General features: G+C 42.5%; 1 protein-coding gene across 9 annotated transcripts in view; it reads left to right on the forward strand.

The window, feature by feature from the left end:
* CDC14B (cell division cycle 14B) overlaps window positions 1-19169 on the forward strand; it is a 92741-nt gene extending 73572 nt beyond the window's left edge. For 2 of the 9 annotated variants that reach the window (XM_045562715.1, XM_045562718.1), the window contains exons 10-14: window positions 232-370; window positions 539-698; window positions 1359-1456; window positions 10171-10287; window positions 18606-19169. In XM_045562715.1, coding sequence (XP_045418671.1) covers window positions 232-370; window positions 539-698; window positions 1359-1456; window positions 10171-10287; window positions 18606-18714 — 623 coding nt within the window. In that variant the 3' untranslated portion in view covers window positions 18715-19169. Of the gene's footprint in view, window positions 1-231; window positions 371-538; window positions 699-1358; window positions 1457-5439; window positions 5586-10170; window positions 10288-15461 lie in introns of those variants that run through there. The other 7 variants (XM_045562716.1, XM_045562721.1, XM_045562717.1 and 4 more) reach the window with 5 other exon arrangements.
* The last annotated feature ends 2825 nt before the right edge of the window (window positions 19170-21994 follow it).

Here is a 21994-nt window from a genome sequence, read left to right on the forward strand (position 1 = left end):
GGATTTTAGAAGTCTCTGTCAGGCTGTGCTGCCTACCCATTAAATCTGCATTCTGGGCATGAGACTGGGCACGAGTATATTTAAAACTCTACAGGTGATTCCAGTATGTCACCAGCCTTGAGAACTACTGTTGAGGGACACAGAATAGTGGGAAGGCTTTTAAAAAAATTCTACCTGTCCAACAAAATTCTAGAGTACGTGAGACCAGGTTTCGTTGATTTCTTTTCCTAGCTGGCCTTGGTCGCACAGGCACTCTGATAGCCTGCTACATCATGAAGCATTACAAGATGACAGCAGCCGAGACCATTGCGTGGATTAGGATCTGTAGACCTGGCTCAGTGATTGGGCCTCAGCAACAATTTTTGGTGATGTAAGTAGACAGAAGGCTTTTGTGATTCTACAATAAACACGGGGGTCTGGAAACCGATGGGAAGTGGAATTTTCCTTAGTCTCCAGTAATAACAGACAGTCTGGGAAGAAATATTTGTTTGTATATCTTTCTGGAAAGCTGTATTTTGATGTCATTTAAATGCTCTAGGAAACAGGCAAGCCTCTGGCTGGAAGGTGACTATTTTCGTCAAAAGTTAAGTGGGCAGGAGAATAGACAACACGGAGCAGCCTTTTCCAGACTCCTCTCTGGTGTTGATGACATTTCAATAAATGGGATCAGAAACCAAGACAAGCCAGAACCCGAACCGGTAATCAAACCATCCTGGTCATGCTGTTGTTGCTTTAAATGCTATTGAGAACCTTTTAGGGCATGGAGAAAACTGTAGGTGAAGATAATAAAGCACATTTTGAGGGATTATTGTCACACAGTTTTTTATATTTATAACCCTGTCTAGGAACTTTTTAGTCAAAATAGTTAAAACAAGGTTGTGTGTCTGTAAAACTGGCATGGGTAGGAAAAGGGGTCTGTGAAGTCAGCTCTTAGGTAGACCTAGGTGTTCCCGGGGCCCTCACCCCTCGTTCCCATTTCACAACAGCTGAGAACATGGACAACTTTTAAAGAACTAAGAATTTAGGGGGGAGCAGTACTAAATTAAGTGGTGGTAAATGGATTGCGAAATTTTAAATAGAATGGTTTTATATAATTGCAAGCCCATATGCCTCTTCACTATCTGTATGTTTCATAACGAGAGCGCTGTTGGGTTCTGTGTCAGTCAACTCGGTTGTCTGGAAACGTGACCTGTAGCTTGATTTCAAAAGGAGAAATGTGCTGTAGAGTTCTGCAGAAACTTGAAGTGTCTCTATGTACGTGTTTATTTGTGTGTTTATATGGATAAGTAGCCTCTATGCTTTGCTGCATTAATAAGTGCAACTTCAATCATTAGCTCAGTGTTTTTTTACTTACACAGTACAGTGATGACGATGAAATCAATGGAGTGACACAAGGTGATAGACTTCGGGCCCTGAAAAGCAGAAGACAATCAAAAACAAACGCTATTCCCCTCACGTGAGTCTGGTTTCCTTTGTAGTGGTTGATGAAGTTTAAGATATGTGTGGGGTCCTTTGTGAGCATTTTTTCCGGTATATTTTTTTCCCTAGTTGGATGCCCATTATGTTACTTTGAAATGATGACGTTATTTGAAACACAGGGGTGCTGGCCTCGGAAGCTCTCAGTTGTCCTTTGTTTGTCTGTGTCCTCTATCGTATATAACCTCATGAGCCTTTGTAGGTGGGGGGCGACATTAGGAATGCTTTTTCTCCTCAGGTAATCAGCATGGGACATCCTCCAGAGAGACAGCAGATGTACAGCCCAGAATAGCAAATTTGTTCATAGTTATTAAAATGGTGAATTTCTTTAAATTTGCCAAATTTCAGATCATTTGTTTTAATATGGTAGAATTTAGTGTGACATGATGGCTTAATGGTGCTATATTGTTTTGGGGCAACAATGAACTGGTCTAAACTATATTTTTGTATTTTTTTTAACTTGGAGATTATTTTCAAATTATAGAGGAAGATTTGGCATGAGAATAGGAAGTATTTTATTTATTGAGTGTATATATGTCCACATGTATTTTCTTGTAGTTTGGGTTCAACCTTGTGGAACATCCAGGATTGTTAGAAAAATACGTAGGATCAAAATACATGGCCATTATACTTTTTTCTAGGCTGTTCTCTAGTAGATGCTCCCACTTTTGCTGTGGGATTTCTTCCTTCTGGTTACCTCCCTTTTTATTATGGCGCACCAAATTCCCAGCCCTCTTTTTTTGCAGGGGGATGATGGAGATAGGTCATTTTATCCAGTAAGCATCTTGTAATATGGTCAGGAATTAATGATATAATCAATCATTTATATTGGCAGAGATCAGGCTTTGTTTTTAATTAAAAGTGGTTCTTCACTGGTATCTCTTCATAATCTAAAAATTCTGAGGTAGAATAACACATAACCATGTGTCATCATGGATTGCTCACCTGCGAAGTTCTTAAGAGACCCAAAGCAAAGAATCAAGTTTTTTTTTTTTTTTTTTTTTTTTTGAGACAGAGTCTTGCTTTGTTGCCCGGGCTAGAGTGAATGCCGTGGCGTCAGCCACAGCAACCTCAAACTCCTGGGCTTAAGCGATCCTACTGCGTCAGCCTCCCGAGTAGCTGGGACTACAGGCATGCGCCACCATGCCGGCTAATTTTTTTTTTATATATATATATTTTAGTAGGCCAGATAATTTCTTTCTATTTTTAGTAGAGATGGGGTCTCGCTCTTGCTCAGGCTGGTCTCGAACTCCTGACCTCGAGCAATCCACTGACCTCGAGCAATCCACTCGCCTCGGCCTCCCAGAGTGCTAGGATTACAGGTGTGAGCCACCGCACCCAGCCAAGAATCGAGCTTTCCATATTAAATGCCATGTGAATGTAGGGCATCAATTTTGATTATAGGCATTTATTAAGCCTTCTTTTGCAGCTTAGTGGTGCTTCAGTCAACTAGACTGCTTTAAGAATGGTGCCCTTTTTAGCTGGGTGTGTTGGCATGCACCTGTAGCCCCAGCTCCTCTGGGGATGAGGCAGGAGGATCGCTTGAGCCCAGGAGTTTGAGGTTACAGTGAGCTATGATGACACTACTGTACTCTAGCCTGGGTGACAGTGAGACCCTGTCTCAAAAAAAAAAAATGCCTTTTATATCATTTATTTAGCTCCAAAGCAGTTTTTGTTTTCCATTAAAATTTTTTATCTAAGGCCTTAATGGTTCTTTTTATTTAGAAATATGATAGAATCATCTGAAACTAAGTCTGGACATGATGAAAGCAGCAGGTAGTGCCCTCAAACAATGCTTCTCAGACATCACTGTGCATTTGAGTCACCTGAGGTGCTTGTTAAACTACAGATTATTATGAGTGGGTCTGGGGTGGGATCTGAGAGCTGCGTTTCTAGCAAGCTTCCCTGTGTTGCAGATCTTGCTGGTCCAGGGACCACACTTTAAATTGGAAACCCTAGGAAACTGATTCTTCTGTGGGTTGCTCAGGTTTTTTATTTTGTTTTTCAGAATCTGCATCATCAGTTTTTTTCACAATATTTTGTTGCCTTTTGTTCAAAAGTCATGTTGGAAGTCAGGGGATACTAGTTCTGCTTAGTCAAAGGTTCTTATTAACTAAGGCTTATAGGAAATTTCCTCAAGTCACCCTCTGAGTCTGTGATCCCCAAGAATATGTTTTCTGAAGAGTTCAAATTACGTGATGCTCATTTCCGAAGAGTCAAGACCTAGTGACAGAGTGAGACTCTATCTCAAAAAAAAAATAAAAGAAAATAAAGAAAATACAGTACTTTCAAGAAGGGAAGTTTGTGAGAAATATACAAATACAGGTGATTCTTAGGAGAAAGGTATAGTATATAAAATGTTATTCCAATTATTGGTTTCTCTTTTATAAATGGTTAATATTTGGGGAGAGTTAAAGTTTTAAGAAATTGTAAAATAGCCACTTTCTCAGAGAGCCTGTCTGATCCTGATTACTGAAAAGACAGTAAATCACATAGTACCATGACATTGATCTGATCTTCAGAACTTGATGGCAAGTATATTGTCTGTGCTGAAATGGTTATAACTTGAGCCATGCCACCTATTCTTCTGTGTACTGATCATTTCTGCTAGGTTTGTTCATGTTAAATGAAACATGAAGAGTGGAGTTGCATCCTGATGAGGATAAGGTAAAAATGGAGACATAATTAGCCTGGAAAAATCCCCGAAGTCTCCCATAACAGTGCAGTAGAAATGGGAGTATGTTTCTGCAATAGAAAATAATTCTTAAGCCATGAGCTTTACTAGAGGTGCAAATAAAAATCTGTAATGCAGACGCCTGGACATTCAGGCCAGTCTGCCTTTAAGATAACAGTTGAATCAGTAACTGGAATGAAGGTTGGGATGCGTAGGAAGGTTCTGTAGTGTTTCTAGGCCATTTATTCTATTCCATTTAAATATTAAGCCCCTGTAATCTTAATATTAGTAGATTTGGTATTTTTGTGGGAAGCTGGTGTAGGTATAACTTGTAGGGTTAAGTTAGATTTTATCTCGAGTCCACCCTTTTCCCACTGTATCGAGTGCCTGGCACATAGCTCTTAATTATGTTGATGATGAGGTCAACAATAAAAATGATGTAGTAAGCTAAGTCAGTGCTTGCCACCTTAATCAGTCCACAGGAAATACTCAGTGGCGCCTTTTGTATTTGGTCACAGATGTACCCAGGTGACCATTTGGAAATGCAGTAGTTGTAAGGAGCTACCGCCCTTCCCAATGTGAGGAGATTTCCTTCCTTCTGTGCTAGAACCCAGGCCAGTGGATTAAGAAACACCAAGCTGAAAGCCAGCTTGTATTGCTTGAGGGAAATGAATGAGGAAAACAACTGAGGAAAAATGCATAGTATGAACACATAAATGAAGCTTTGCCCCTTTTCTGTTGCCTGGGATTGGGTGTGTCACATGTGTGATGCTCTAGGAGTTTAGTTACAACTCCACTGAAATGCGATCACTTCTGCTGTGCTGTTTGTTATAATTTTTACAATTGTGCCTCCTGTTATCTTGTTAATTAGTGTAGGGCTTTTTTTTTTTCTTTTGGTTATTTGGGTTTGCTTCCTTTTCCCCTGTGGTTTGGTTTAGTTTTTTGTGTGTGCATATCTTGTACTTTCTGAAGAATTTCAATCATAGTCTATGACCCATTTCAGTATCATATATTTAAATTAACATGGGGCAGTTACCTAGCTAGAGATTGAGGCTAACCTTTTATCCTAAATTGTCAAACCTGTTTAAACTAAAGACAGCATTTTTTGCCTCCCAACACAAAATGACAAAACTCCACCCTTGTTTCCCACCCCTGTGCATCCCAGTTGCTGTACTGGGCCTTCAGGTGTCTAAGGTTCACATGTAGCTTTATTTGTTTATTTTGTATTATGTTATTTATTTTGGCTTCCCAATTTGAACATCTGTTCTTTCCCCTTCACCCCTTTCCAGATGTCCCCTAGCTGTGCTGACCTCTGCACTGTGTAGTGTTGTCATCTGGTGGATTGTTTGTGACTACATTCTTCCCATCCTGCTATTCTGTTTCGATGGTTTCAGAACACAGTAGCCATCAGGACCCTTTGACAGATAGCTGCTGTGTAAGTGTCCCGTGCCATTTCTCCGCTGTCGCTTATTTCTGGTGCCTAGTGTGATTCTCGCCATGCATGTTTTTCTCCTTGTCAGCTCCTAGCTTTGTTGGTTTGCCTGTTTTCAGAGGTTCTTTTTCTGAATCTTTTCAATGAATGGACGGTGGGAGGGAGGGAGGGCTTCACTGTTCCTTTCGCCAAAGGGATATTAAAAATAACATAACTTGTTTTTAAGTTGCGCTTGCTCTTAACAGATATTTTGAAATAGCATTTTATAAATAAAGACACTGAAATAGTTTCTCTTTCCTATCAATAGTATTTAGTTAGCTTGGGATAGCTGGGGTGGTTTTCTTTCGCTCAATTGGCTCTGTAGCTTCCCTCTGGTTTTCTATATCTTGAGAATGTTGTTTCTAATCTAGCAAAGAAGAATTTTTCCCACTGGTCTACTTTTAGTAGAGATTTGATGTTGTAGCCTTGAGGTCTAATGAAGATCACTTCCTGGGTTTCCCCTCCAATTCTGCCACTGTACAATAGCTTTCTCTTAAGTCTTCTCTCTTTAGTACGCAGAATTTTCTACTCTATCTCATTTCATTTCCTCCCATTTAGGGAATACAGTATGTACAGTTTTCAAAACGTGATGTTAAATGAAGGCAGAACAGAGGCTGCCTGTTTTGGTGTGTGTTTCCATGTGACAGTCACTGTTCCCACTTTTCTCTTTTTCCCCAAAATAACCAGCATGTCTTTATTAGATTAATATAGGCAAATTTGTATTCTCTTGAGATCTTTCATCCTTGAAATGAAGACCTTAACAGTGAAGAGGCTTCTTCTCTGCAGAAGAACGTGGCAAGACCCTCCTTCCCCCCGCACTGCTCCTAGTGGAGCAGCCTAGTGAAGACCCGAGCACAGAGGGTGGGCATGTCCTTCCTGTGTGCTGGCTTTCCCACCACCCTCTTACCTGGGCTGCATTCTTCCTTCTCGGAAACTGTTTCTTTAACTCATATTTTAAGAATTTTCTCTTATCTCCATTTGGACTTAGAAGTTATAAAAGAATGTTATAACTGTTCCTTCCAAGATTTCTTCCAAAGTGAAATTTCATTGCAACCACCTCTGGTACTTTGTCTTTTCATTGAGTGTTTTCATATGGCTAAGAAAGATTTAAAAATCAAGCAGCTTTCATTCTTTTCAAAATTAAGGAAAACCTGCTTACCATATTCCTGTTTGGCATTTTCTTGAATATCTTATTAAAACAAGCTTATTATTGCACATTCAGATGTGCCATATTTCTGCTATAGATTAACCTGCTCAATGGTTTTTCTTAGTAAGATTCAGTTTCCATGTATTCTGGCTCAAGAGCATCTTGCACTACATAGATTTTTTTCTTCTCAAACTATTCCAAATGGCAAAGATGTTCTGAGTGGGTGGAGTTCTTACTGGGTGGAGTTGTCACTAATAATACACAGGCACTTTGTGGTTGTATTACCATTCCCAGGGTAAGTTTGAAAATGGTCTCTATCAGGCTCTTTTCTTTTTAATATTCTATGTAAGCTGTAACCTTTTGTTGTTGTTGTGACTGATGTTTGCCATTGCATTTCTAGAACCAAGCAGAATATTCAATTTAGCCTGCCTGATTAATTTGCAATTTACAGAAGCAGAAAGCTTTTAACAGTTACAATGATGTTAATAGGTATAATCTTGGTAATCCCCCCTCCCCATTACTTTCTTTTTAAAGGACGTTATTTGTAAGGTGACTACTCTTGGATATTGTCGTTGTCATTCGCCTCTGTTGGCAGATGATGTGGATGATGTAGCATCTCCTGATAGGTTGTTACTAGTGAAAAGCACCTGTTCCCTGCCATCCCTAGAGAAGCAGGCCACTTCAGGTTGCTGTGTCAGACTCTGAGACAGTGGGAAAGACACAAACGGAGGGCCCAGGACCATCATTTTGCAGCTCTGTGTGTATCAGTGGTGGACAACTAGTATACATGGTGCATAGTCGCCCTGATGGATTCTTCTCTTGGAATTGGATGTTCTTGTTCAAGCATTTTGTGGCTTGATAGGTGAGAATCCTGGCTTTTCAGGTTTTTTGCTTTGTCGTGTGCCTTGAGTTGCAGAAATGACTATATCCAAAAATCTGAGAGTACTGAGGCTCCAAAGATACTGCATAGAAGAAAGTGAACTGCAGTATAGGCACAAGGTAAGTAAGACAGAGGATTTCTTCAGGAGAGATGGAAAGGCTGAATATCGCTCTGAAATAGCCATGTGATGGCTTGGTTTGGAAAGTGGAAGGCAGTGAGCACCCAGGTTCCCTATGGCTGGGGGAACACTTCACTCCCTTTTGCTAGCTTGGCCCACCTTATCAAGTTGCTTCTTGTAGGACATCACTGATAGTATCTCAGTGTAGTTGTTGGGTTTTTTCCCCCCACTTTACTGATATATACTACAGATATGATAACTGCTTTGTTGTCAGTGCAAATAACTGGACTCTTCCCTGGCGAGATGAATGCATTCTAAATTTCTATCATTTTCGTAAAGTTCCACAAAAATTATTAGCTATTAAATATTATATTCACATTAATTTATACTAATTTTATAGAGAATAAATACTTTTTAATAAAAATACGTTTCCTATCAGCCTCAGAATTACCACTTGATTTAGCAGTAATTTTTTTGTTTTGAATAGTATTTAAACATTTCAGTAATAGTTCATTTGTGAAATCAGGACTGAAATTTCCTAAGCAGGCAATGTATTGGCTCTTATTTTTTTTCTCGTGTGAATGATTTTGCAGTGTGGTAGTTGTCCATACTTTTGGCCTTCAGTGGCCTCAAATAATTTGAGAAGTAGGTGTTATATTTCCCAAAAAGCCAAAAGGGGTCTCATTTTGTCCACGTGTAAAGGAGCAGATGAGGGAGATTCATGAGAACACGGTGGCACCAGCACCAGGCCTGGGCTTCAGAAGTACCAGTGAGTGAAGCACCAGCAGTTTGTCTCGTTTTGGTTTTATTAATACAAACTTCTAGATCCAGATGCTTAACAAGTATGAATAAATATTTCCCCCTCACTTTATATAATCAGAAAGAATTTTTAAATTATTTCTTGTTTTCAGGATAGAGTTCATAAGGCAGAGTACTGAGCGCATTTGATGCTAGAACTAAATCTGCATATACTTTTTAAACTATTTTGTTAGCACAGTCAACATTTCAGATGACCAAACTCTAGGAGAAATGCTGAACGAAGCATTGGCTAATTTATCTAGGATTCATGTTCCTCCTTGCAATTGAAGGCTGGTTTTGCAAGGCTTTCAGAAATCCTCCAAGGACAAAGTGAAACAGCCATGATGGCTGCCCCTCCTTGCTCCTCCCCAAACAGCTTGAACACTGGCCCAGGCGAGCTCCACACTGTGCTCTGATACAAGAAAACCCACTGGCTTTTTTCGTGATGAGAAGTTTAGCATTTCACTAAATGTTGAATATGCTTTGCTTTGGGTCATACTAAGATTATAGGAATTTACTGACCTTTACTACATCTTAAGGCCCTGGCTTTGGTTATTAACCAACATGCTGCAACACGGGCAAGTGAGGCAGGATGCTCATTAGTTTTAACGGTTTCTTTTTACTCTTGTGAGCTAGGTTCTTAGAAGTTTTTATTGGCTACTTCATCTTTATGATTGATAATGAGAGAAGAAAGCTTTTTAAGTCAATGTTTTCTCTTTCAGATAAATACAAGTTGATATATATAAATATGTATATATGTGGTTTGGTTTTTCAGTGATTGTCTCTTGAAGAAAAGAATTACATGTGAAATCTTTTGATGTTTTCTGCTGGTTTCCCTGTGTCGGTTTAAGGAGGAAAAAAGAGAATGACTGTCTACTTATGAACAGGCTATTGTGGGCGGCCTTTATCTGAGGGTGTTCTTTTCTGATTCATGTATTTGCCTCCTGGGCAATGCCTACTCATAAGCGGCAGTTCCCTGAGATTTTTAGAGTTTAATGGAGGAAAGTTTCACAAAATTTAAGTGGTTTCACTTTCATTTTAATGGTTCTTGGAGATTTAGTAAGTAGTTATAATACAGACAAAACTCATATTTTGCTTGAACATATTTTCAAATTTTGCAATGTTACATAAAATTAGTATTGATTTAGTGTTTATTACCCATATTTTCAGCTCTGAAGAGTGAATATTTTGTAGCTGTTTCCTAAATTTATATTTATATTCTTTAGAATTTTGGGTTTCTTAATGATGTCTTGTTTTTATGACAAGAAATCTGAGAATCTATTTTTACCTTTGGGCACAAAAATTTGTTTATCTGATGGATTTCTTTGGTGTGGGAATTGCTTAAAATGCCAGGTCATTCATTTTCCAAAAACAAAGCACTCTGATTATCTTCGTGTAACCTTCAAAGGGAAACAAGATGCTTCATTTCAAAAGGCTTTGATGTAAAAATGTGTTTCAGGTTTTTTTGGCTGATGTGTTCATAGAAAATCCTGTCAGTTCTCAATAAAATAATTTGCTGCTCTAAAGTGCAAAAATGCCTTCCTCTGTCACATATTTGAAAATTGTTTCAGTGAATATAATCTTATTTTTTTCTAACTATTTTCAGAGTAATTCTTCAGTCCAGTGTTCAGAGCTGTAAAACATCTGAACCTAACATTTCTGGCAGTGCAGGCATTTCTAAAAGAACCACCAGATCTGCTTCAAGGAAAGGCAGTTTTAAAAGGTGAGAAAAGAATCCTACTTTTCTGAAAAGTTGTAAGCATTGGTTTTCCAGTTTAATCTTGTGGATCCTACTTCAGGAGAGTGACATGAAGTTAGGAGAAAATAGAGTTCCTGTGATGGGAGAGTCATCAGAAGTGTTTTACTTGTTCATCAACCCTGTGTGGTCTCCGGGTCATGATATGGGAAACCTTTTATTTATTTATTTATTTTTTTTTTTTTTTTTTTTTTTTTTGAGACAGAGTCTCACTTTGTTGCCCGGGCTAGAGTGAGTGCCGTGGCATCAGCCTAGTTCACAGCAACCTCAGACTCCTGGGCTTAAGCGATCCTACTGCCTCAGCCTCCCAAGTAGCTGGGACTACAGGCATGAGCCACCATGCCCGGCTAATTTTTTTGTATATATATTTTTAGTTGGCCAGATAATTTCTTTCTATTTTTAGTAGAGACGGGGTCTCACTCTTGCTCAGGCTGGTCTCGAACTCCTGACCTCGAGCGATCCACCCGCCTCGGCCTCCCAGAGCTAGGATTACAGGCGTGAGCCACCGCGCCCGGCCGGGAAACCTTTTAAATTAGGAATATCCAAAGCTGTCAGAACTTGGAGGAAATCTTTCTATGAGTATATCAGATCCAGCATGATGTTGGAAAATTAGCTGCAAATTAACATGAGGGTAGAAACATGCTAACTCTAGTGGGTTTGGGGACCCTCCTCTTCCTAAAGACTCTCTGTCCTCTTGGCTACAGTCCACACCAAAGGGTGCTGGTTCTTCCGTGTTTATCCCAGCTTTCTTCACTGCCTTCATTATGTACAGGCTTTGGAAGGAAAACAGACATGTTCTGTCACCAAACCAATGACTCACTGTCGTCTTTGGATACTTCTTATGAAGTGAAGGTGGGCATTTCATTCTTAAAGTATTCCAAAGACAAATCCCTAGTGAAGAAAGAGTAGATATCCCGCTCACTGCTATCTCGGGAGTGCGAGGTGGGCACCCTTTTCACGTTCCCTGCTTCTCTGCCTGCTGTCGGCAATCCAGGCAGTCCTGTTTTTGCGCTCGTGGTAACACAGATCTCTTATAATAGACCATAGTGGCCTGAAGATAATCAGATCTAGATGTTACAGTGTCCTCTACAACTCCCCTCACTTCTTTTTAACTTCCTATCCCCATATCTTTGAGGCATTGGGCCCATGTGCCTCATCGTCGGTGTTGGGTTTGTCCCTGGTGTATAAGCAGTCAGATTCTGTCCTGAGAGGCCTGTGCTTTGCCCTCTAAGGAATCGTTCAGCTCTGTCATAGTTCCTGTTTGTGGATCTTCTGTGCAACTTGACAGCATACACGTAATCGTGACAATGTGATGGTGCCCAGTGTGAATATTTGAGAATTCTTGGGCACTGACTCAATGATGTTAGGATTTTAAATTTTTTCATTAGAAATATATCAAATATTCATACTCTTTTTACTGTCTGATTCCACTTGAGAAGAAATACAAAAGGTCGAAGATTTAGAATACACATCAGAGTGTTATTTGTAACAGCGAGAAATAAGACAATGGGCTAAAGATTGTTAAATTATGCCAAATAAACTGGGAGTCATGTTTTTAAAGAAAATTTAATACCTGGAATAATAATTCCACTCATGAAGCCGTGAGTGGAAACAGCCACATGTAAAAATTCTGCAGCATGAGTCTATTTTTATAAATGGATAATATATATGTATAGAAATATGTAGATGTATAAATGTTTATAGGTACAAAAATCTATTCTGCATATGTATAGAAATAAGATAAAGGAGAAATATGCCATAATGCTAACAGTTCTTCTTGTTGGTGGGACAGTTGGGGATTTCTTTTTTTTTTTTTTTTTTTTTTTACCCTTTTCTTATTTTCTAACTTTTCTACAATCATGAGGGGAAATGGGAGTATTTGAACTTTAACACTTTGAGTCAGACTATTCAAAATGGAAATAAAAAGCCTGCTGCTGCTGATAGTTAATGTGGACGTGTTCTTTTTAGGTGTGAGTGCTCAGGCTTCCCTTACAGTCTAGTGTGTCTTGCACATTTAATTCTGCTTTTTGCTTTTTTGGATTGTGCTTTTTAGGTTACAGAGGAATAGAGCCCAGGAACCCCGAGGGAGCTTGCCGCGTCACACCATCTTCCTTGGAGGAGGGTTGGCCATGGGTCAGTTTTTCCATCTAGGTCTTGTTGCTTTTTCATGTCACTCCAGTGACCTAAACGTGTGCTGCTCAGGAGAGGTGGTTCTTGATTGCAGCGAGCACCTAGGGAGCATCTGCCTGAGGTCCCTGCAAGGACGCTCTGAAAATTCTAAAGTAGATTTCAGTCTGAATAGTGTAGACTGAATGTTGAAATGATCCAAAGTTTCCAGAAAATTTAGATAGTGCTGAAAACCAAGAAGACTTCCTTTAAATTCTGAAATGGACTTTTCAGAGATGATTTGGGGAGCCAAAGGAGTAAAGCAGTGAGAGTTAATTGGATTTCGCAGTGCATTGAACCACCTTCCTATACACAGGTGTTTTTGTTTTGCCTCTTTTGGGGCTTTGGCCTATGTTCTCATCACCTTAACTGTTACCTACTCACAGTTTACAAAAGAAAGGCAAATAAATTACGTACAGTTTCCAGGAATCGGAGGCAGCCAAGCTGTAGCCTGGAGCTTTGTCCTGCTGAATGCTATTTGGTTTTGGTTGGAGGGTAATGAGGGAATTAATATATTGGTGCATAATCTCATTCTGGGCACAATAGTGTGAGCTGAGATTGTTGAGTGATTTTATAGTATTGAATTGAAATCTTTCCTTTAAACAGCGGTACAAGAAAACCAGGACAGCCTTTCAGTGTACTTTCATCCATGCTTTCACGGTGCCAGGCTGCTGGTCCACTTTGTTATTCCAGTTCCTTCCTGAGCCTTCTCTTTTGCAGGTTGATTTTGTTCTCAGTAATCATCATCTGTGGTACATAGGACCTTGACCTTTCATTTACACATTCTATTCTCTTCTTAGAGGCTTCCAGGATGAAGACCCCACCAAAACTCACTTTGCCCTGAATTGGCTCTTTTGAGTTTTGACAGTTTACTAAGAGGCTCTTCAGCTTTGGAGAATTCCTTTTGTTTTTTTAAGAGAAGGGGTCCTGCCACAGGCTGGAGTGCAGTGGTGTCATCATAGCTCACTGCTGCCTCAAGCTCCAGGCCTCAAGTGATCCTCCGGCCTCGGCCTCCCGAGTCACTGGGCCTACAGGTGGGCCGCCACGCCCGCCTAGAGGACTTTTTCACAAACATGTCAAAAGAACAATTACTTAGGAGGCTCAGAAACTATGAGTGACGTCCTGAGTATTTGTTGTTGGGGAAAATGCCGCTGTGTTTCTCATGGCAGATGATCATTCCCTCGTGTGTCCATTTGAACTGAGCCACATGGAGACCTCAGTCTGTGGCAGTGGCTCCAGCACAGCAACTGTGCGGCATGTCTATACTGCGGCCCTCCACCCGGCACAGTGGGCCTGGGTGCTGCTGGGCTGTGTGTGGCACTTCTCAGTCCCTTCCTCAGGGCTGACAAGGGAGATGAATGGGCTTCTCCACCCACCCCGCCCCCACCCCCGCTTCCTGTTAGAGCTACGCATCCATTCTAACATTTCTCCTTCGAGAATTAATAAATCCAGTGACTAACTGGCTCCATCACGCTGGCCTGTTTTTCAGTGTTCTCACATTAACTCTCTCAAGAGCTCTCTTAGGACGAGTCTCGAAAACTTCATCACGCCTCCAACTGAGAATTCACAGCCCCCTCATTTGCTGACATTTACTTCACTTCATGTCGTTTCGTGGCTTTTCCACCAAGCGCATGTTTCTGTGAGCTCATGCTATTTCTTTTGGGCAGTCTTTTTCTTTTTTATTTACAACTTCATCCATTTTCTATGAAGACTTTCATGTGCAAGGGACTTTTTTATTCTGAGTTGCATCATTGGGAACCATCGCTTTCTGCTACAGTTGCTAAACCAACCTAATGTCCATGGCTTTGGGGTGATTCATCCCTAATTGTTCATGTTGTGGGAGATAAATGCTCAGGTTCTTTCCTTAGCCTCTAAAACCATGAGTGTCTATCTTCATGAGCCCTTCGGCTGGGAGTAGCTGCATTCAGGGCTTCTTTGACTTTTAAGTCACCACCTAATACCTGTCCCTGCCTCTTGACCCTCAGAGTCTCAGATCTCGGTGCCTGTTCCACAGCCTCTGGGCTTTAGGGTTCTGTTGCTGCCCTTACCTCCAAAAGTACATCAGCCAGGAGTCCCAGAAGGTTGTCTCTCTAACTATTCCTTATTTAAATACTAGTTCCCTCTGATCGTTAGAAATATTAATGTCCCTTTGAAATTCCAGATATTTTCCCACTTGACTTCACCAGCTGGCCTAGACCTTTTTATCCAGTACTGTGTTGGGGTCTCCAAAAACTAAACCATCAATTCAAACACATGTTCTCTGGTAGAACAGCAGCTCAATACTCTGAGCAAGGGTCACTTCTAGATTGGTTTTTCTGACTCTTCTTTTGCATTCGTTTTTCTCTGAGAATTGCTATTGAACTGAAAGTGTCACGTGATAAATCGGGGAAGGAAAGGAGAGAGGCAGGGTGAGAAGCGTGGTCAGTCATTACGCACAGGGCAGGGTCCTCGAGGTGCCACGCTGGGGCAGGCAAGGCGCCTTCTGCGCTCGGCCGGGCTGGAAAGCGCCTTAGGTGCCAGAGCTTTTTCTGTGACCAAATCGTGGCTTTGGAAGTAATCCAGTAACACTTCTTTGTCTTTTCGTTCTGTCCGCTTCTCCCACAGCCTGGTTCCTCAGCGGGAAGGAAGGAAAAGGAGTGCTTTGCAACAAATGCCCTTTGTGGCGTTATGGTACTTCCCTTGCTCTGCTGCTTCTGCCCATCCATCTTCCTTAATTTTTATTTATTTTATTTTTGTTTTTATTTTTTTGCAGAACTGAAACTTTTTCTGCTCTGCCTTTCTCTCCTGTATGTCTTTACTTTCTGGTTGATACTGTGCTGTCTTCTCCAAAGTCTTTGTCATTAAAAATATTATACCACACGTATACTCTTGAGCATGTCAGTATTTTTATTCTGTTGCCTTCCTTGTCTTTGATAACTGCCTGTGGGACGCTTTCAAACCTTTATGGTAAAATCCTTTTTTTCTCCCCCCTGTAGTCCCTCCATTTCAAGGACTAAAACAGTCTTGCGTTAAATAAAAACCTGTGACCAGAGCTGAAGGAGGACTCTAGGAACAGAAAACTGCGACAGGACTTAGCACAATTTGAGAACAAAACAAAATTGCAAAAGCCTTAGTTGCTTTCCACCTAAGAAGTTGACTCAATGAAGACAATGTCCACTGGAGTTGAAATAACTAATTGAGTCTGGGTACAAGTGAATGACCGGAAGAAGGACCCAACTCTCCTTGTGTAGAACCGTCTGAAGCTTAACAACAAAAATGCTGTTGTAAATTTAGTCTCAGGTGTAAATACCCAAGCCCTCCGTGACCGGGGGAGCTGGCTAGCCCGCGAGGCGTGTGTGTCCCTGTGATGGCAATCATTTTAGCTGCTGGCCTCCAGAACAATTGAGGATCTCATGGAGGTTTTTTATGTATTTATTTTCTGTTCACCCTGTGACCCTGTGTCAAAATTTATATAGATAAGAAAGGCATTACTGAAATGGTACTTTGTGTAATTTGATACTGTTTGGCTTAATCATCTTCACTTTACTATTTGTAATACTGTTAATCATATTAACTCTGTTAAGTACCCAAGCTGCTTGTCTTCCACCAAAGAGTGCTTTACTGACAAGAATCTGTGAAATCCAAATTTAAACAGTGTTGCACGTTGTAATACTGAAGTGGTACTTTGGTAACCTAAAACGTGCAAGAGAATATTCGTGGTAGCTTTAGAAGACTCAGGAGGGGAAACTGGCCTCAGCGTTGGAAGACTGTGGCAAGTCATTCCTTTTTATGTCATTTAGAGACTGAAGAATTGCAAGGCTGCCTGTTGTTTGGTTGCCCGGTCACACAAATTAAAATCATATTTCCTTCCGTGCACGGAAAAAATACACTGTTGGTTTTTCCCCTTGGAAACAGCAATCCCAAATAATGGTGGCTTAAAAAAAATGTTATTGCTCCTTTAGAGTCTTTCTCTGTAAGTTGGATTTTTTCCTTATGTGATTAGCCTAAGGCCATTCACACATCCTTTGATTTCAGTGACAATTATTTGCTTCTGGATTTCAGTTGTTTGTGGTAAGAAAACTCACTGTTGCCTTTGGTTAGGGAATACAACCAGTAACTCTTTGCAGAGTGCCTTCTCCCCACGCCCCTCTGAAACACAGCGGAGTCTGATAGAAAGCAATCACAAAGACAGAATTTATTTGCTGCTAAAAACAACAAAAATGGGAACCCAAATGAAAGAATATTTTGCACTCACCTTGGTTCCTCCCATAATAAGAAGTGGATGGTTTGGTTATTGTTAACCAGTTTTGCCTGTGCTAGTTTGCAGAATGGAGGGATGCAATATTTGGCACTGGGGGCAAATGCCCTCTCAAGCCAAGACGAAAGTATCAGGTCAGCAGGCAGCTCCATTTGGAGGAGCTGCCTTTTCCACAGAACTATCAGGGATAAAATGTGGCTGGAATAAGCACGTTAAAGTTGTTAATGCACAAAGTAACTGAAATCAATGACTCCATTTTGGTGTTTACTCTCTTGGAGTGAAACATAAAACTGACATCAAGGGGAGACGAAGACGCCATTGTCTCAGCCACGCAGCTCCTTCCCCACTGGGCACTCTGGGAGTGCGAACATGCCGGCCTTGAAACATTGGGGAACAGATCACAGAAAAAGAGTGGTGTTCTATCCCTGGAAATGAACAGGCACAGAAACCCGCTTGCCTATGGGAAGACCGCTCTTCAGTAAGATTTGGGTAGAGGAGGAACATTCCATTTGCTGTCTTGTGCTGAGACAATACTAAATATTCAAACTGTGCCCGTGCATAAAGCATTGAATTCTCAGGGCATCTCTTCTTCCCCTTACACTTTTTAAGGCCACCTCCTCCATAAATAATCCAGGTGGTTGCGAAAGTCAAAGTTTGTTCTGAACCATTGTTGGTTTGGCTTTTTATTATGTCAGAATAAGTAAATGTGCTGCCTGCCGTGGCTCTTGGTGGGCACTGCTCCCTCACAGTGAATAAGCCACTTGGTATTTTGGCCTAGAGTAGAAAGTATGGGTGTCAGTGAGAACCATTGCTTTTTCATTTTATAGATTGCCTTTTCATGTTGGCTGCTCAAATTTCCAGCTAGAATCGCTATCACTGTGGCTCTTTCTAAACATCCCTGTATTTAACTGGCTCACTGAAATTAGTCATAGGAAACTTGTGTTTGGTAAAGAAGCATTCCTTGGAATCGCAGATGACTTGGGATAGTGCTTCCCACGGAGCGCATAGCAACAGTATTAAATGCGTGGGGAATCCAGGAAGTCTCTGGGTCTGACTGATGGAAAGTTCTTTCTGCTATGAATGCGAGTGCACTCTCCCCACCCCTCCAGCCACCACCACCAACTAAAACCACAAAACACCCAGAATCTTCTGGGGTTCTAGCTTAGAGTTCTTGTTATAGAAGATCTTGTTGCTATGGAATATGAAACAGTACATGTCAGATGGAAGAAATTCCTCTAATTTAAGAGCCTTAAATAACTCTGAAAATACACCAAGACAGTTTCCAATAGAATTAAAATGAGAAATGAATATTTTTAGGTACCCTTGAAGCTTTCTGGGTACTCAAATCATAAGAGGCGGGGACAGTCCAAAGGAAAAGTGTCTGCAAAACTAGGTTCTTGGAAGCACAGACAGACTTGTAGTTGGCAGTGCTGAAGAGGAACTGGAAGGCGCTTGCCGGTCAGTGCAGAGGGAGCCGTGAGCGGCCCTCAGAGGTGCAGCGGCTCCTCCACAGAACTGCTCCGTTCTCAGCCTCACGCCCTGAGCCTGTCACCCACCCACTCCCCCCCTGCCCTCGTAGCCCTCTCACAGGGGTGATCGCTACCTCTCTTCGTGGGCCCAGACAGGTTTTAGAGGAGTGCTCTCAGGAGGCCGGCGTGTTCGCTGTTGGAGCAGGATGGCTTCTGCATGTGTGTGGCCCAAGGGCTTCCCCTCGCCCGAACCACCATCCGTGATGCACGAGCAGTGCACTCGCGTGTCCGTCCTTAATGGAGCTTAACTCCTCCTCCTGCGCGCCTGCGTTTGCAGATACAATCATTGCATTTGGGAAAGCAGTGCTCATCCAAAACAACCTTAAAAACATGCTTTGTTATTTCTCTAATAGTTATCCCCCACTGTTACATGGTCCTGGGGAGGCCAGCTGCTGCTCTTCCAAATCTCCATATCTGAGTGTGCTCCGTGTCACTAAGCGGAAATGCGACAGATGTGCTTAAAAGACTGGACAACTGGCCTATACTGTGTGGGAAATTACCTCCTCATTACCCGGTAGAATTAACTGTCAGCACATTGTTCATCTGATGATAGTACTGAAGTTTTATACTAATAATTTGCAGACTTTTATCCCACCTGCACTCATGTATAGATTATTAAAAGTTTTAAAATGTAACTGATTAATCAGTATTTGATCAATCATTGTCTTGATTTTTTTATTACAATGTATATTTCTAATCATATTTTTTAAAGCCTAGAGAACTGGTTGAATGAATGTTTATTTTCCTGAAGGTATTTTTAAGATAAAGCTTCATAATGGCCTGTAAACTTTGCATATATATGTAGTTTGATACGTATTTGTCACTTTGAAAATCTTGTGTATTGTAACTGGTTTTTATACAAAATATTGAATAGTGGAAATTGTATAATTATAATCATGTAATTAAAACTATTAACCAAACAGCCTTTTGGTTTATTGTACTCACTCACCGAGCATCCTGAGTTATGGTGGGCAGTAGTTACAATATACAGCGGACATAACCCAAAATCTTTATTAGTCTGCTGGGGCTTCACAGACCCGGTGGCTTAAACAACAGAAATTTATTTTCTCACAGTTCCGGAGGCTGGAAATGCAAGAACAGGGTGTCAGCAGGTTTGGTTTCTCCTACAGCCTCTCCCCGTGCCTTACAGACGGCCGCCTTCTCGCCGTTCCCTTGCATGGCCTCTCTGCACCTGCACATCCCCAGAGTCTCTCTGCATGTCCCGATCTCCTCCTCTTATAGGGACACTAGTCAGATTGCCCCGGGGCCACCCTAACGGCCTCCTTTTACCTTAACCACCTCTTGAAAGGCCCTGTCTCCCAATAGTCATGTCCTGAGGGGCTGGGGTTAGGGCTCCAGCATTTTAATTTGGGGGGATCCAAGTCAGCCCATCACACCTTTAGTGACTATGGGGCTCCTGCTGTGAGGTCATCCCACCGATGCTCACCACCAGCCCACGCCATGCAGGGGGTTTTGGCTCTCTGGAGGCCGCTGGGATTAGACTCAAGTTTATCAGGCACTTGGGGCCCTGCAGGTGGTAGACTGTGGCCCCTTCTGTTCCCCTGCCATGGCCGGGCAGGACCAGTAGTGAGGCTGTCCACATCCTGACATCTGCCAGGACGCCAGCCCCAGTGTGCGCTTTACTTGTCCTCCCCGCTGACAGTCTCTCTTGCTGGGCAGGGTCCTAAAGGTGCGATGTCCACACCTCACACAGCTCGTGGCTGGTACTTAGGGCCTTGTTCTGCTGAGGGGTTCATCCAGTTCCCCGAGGGAGCTGGGCCTTGCTGCACACTGGGAGAGGAGCCTTCAGAGTAAAAACCAGAGGGACCTGTCTCCTCATCTCTCTCCCAACTCCTCCGACATGTGGCCTCCCCCCAAGTGTGACATTTGCAGGCTCTGCCCTCTGGGAAGCAGCGGCCTCTGCCTGCCCCTCCGTGGTCTCCCCTGAGGACAGGGCTGGGTGCTGTGTTGTCCTCCCGACCTGCAGGAGCTCAGGCGGTTGCCGTGAGCCAAGCAGTTCCGTGAAGTCCCTGAGTGCTGGGAGGGGCCGGCTTGGCAGCAAGGCCCGGAAGCTTGCAGGGCTTCAGATGACACCACAGGCATGCCTGTGCCCCACTGGAGGGCCGGTGTCTTCGGGGATGTGCAGTGGGAGCGGTGGGCGTGGAGGCCGAGGGTGCTGTAGATGTCTGTCTCCTCCTCTGTTGTCCGGAGCCACACTGCCCAGTGCCAATCCACTCCGAGGACAACTTTCTGAAGCCGTCTGCTCCCGTTTCTTCAGTAAAATGGTAGTAAGAATTCCTACCTTGGCAGTGTAGAGTTAAATGAGATAATACATGCAAAGTGCTTAAAACAGTATCAGACAGAGCTGTCAATAAATTGTTTTGTCATACATTTTAGGTAATTTTCTCTAGATCATTGGGTAAGGACTGATTATAGTCCCTCACTACCTGGTATTTTGGGTACCTGCAGCATAGTTTTATGCACATGTAACGGTGTAAGCATTTTAAGAGGTCAAATAAACTATTTTGCTTGAAGGGGGGCACTGAAGGTAAGTCTCCTGAGAGTGGTTTGTTCAGGGCAAGGAGTTGCACCGGTAAGTGCATAGTGTTTGGATCAAAAGAAGTATGTGTCCCTGCCTTAGCTCTGGTCCTGGTGCCACTGCGGGGTGCAGCATCGACTCTGCTTTCTCTCCTTCCTTCCGTGTGTCCAAGTGCACTTGTGGGTGCCCTGGAAAGCAGTATCTTGGGAGGAATTCTCGAAAAACATAATTTTGACCTCCTTGGTGGTACGCCATGACTTACATCACCGTTTTCTCCCCATTGTTGGCCGTGTGGGTGGTTTCCAGCTGTTTGCTCTTAGGGCACCGCAGGAATATTCTTGCATGTAAATTCGCCCCGGCAGTGCTGGTTATTTTCCTAGGATAAATTCTTACAGAAGGGATTCCTGGGTCAAGAGATAGGCGAATTTTTAAAGCTTTTGCTGTACACTGCATCAAAAAGCAGCTTGATGTAACTGTTCAGAGCATGGATTGTGGACCCACATACAAACCTTTGCTCTGCCACTTACTAGCTGTGTGATTTGGGCCAAGTTACTTAGTCTCCCTCAACCTGTTCCTTCTCTAAAATGGGGGTGGCACTATCTATCGTACAGGGCTAGGTATGAGGATTAAATAAGTATTTGTTAATCACTTAGAACAAGTGCCTGGCACATACTAAGAGCCATATGTATTATTTAATAAAACAAAATTGTACCCTTAATGCTCTCCAAGAGGACTGTGACAATGTACAGTCCCCCATGCCCCCTTCCTCCCACACTAGCACCTATTGTGACACTGGTGAGCTGGTTAATCGGTAGCAGGACACTGAGCCCAGTGCCGTGGGCCATGAGTCACCACACTCCCCTGCTGTATACAGTCCTGTCCTTAGCTGGCCCAGTGTTCAGATTTGGGGCATTTTTGTCTTCCCGGTGGTTGGCGCAGTGCCGGTATGTTACACAGCCTCGGCATTCCTGTCACTTGCAGGGGAAGAAAACAATAAACCCTTCTGAGCAGACCTTTCCGGGCCCCTCCCCCAGGCCCTCCCCAGCTCCCCCACGGGGGACACTGCCCACGTGGGGACGGAGATCTTTCCGTGCCGCCCTGGAGCACCCCTGGCCACCTTGCCTGGTCTCTAACTGTGTCTTATCTCTTTGCCAGCAAGTCTGCATGGCTTTGACATGCTTCTGGACGACACGTGCCACGCTG

The sequence above is a fragment of the Lemur catta genome, chromosome 10 (assembly GCF_020740605.2).
Source record: "Lemur catta isolate mLemCat1 chromosome 10, mLemCat1.pri, whole genome shotgun sequence".
NCBI lineage: Eukaryota > Metazoa > Chordata > Mammalia > Primates > Lemuridae > Lemur > Lemur catta.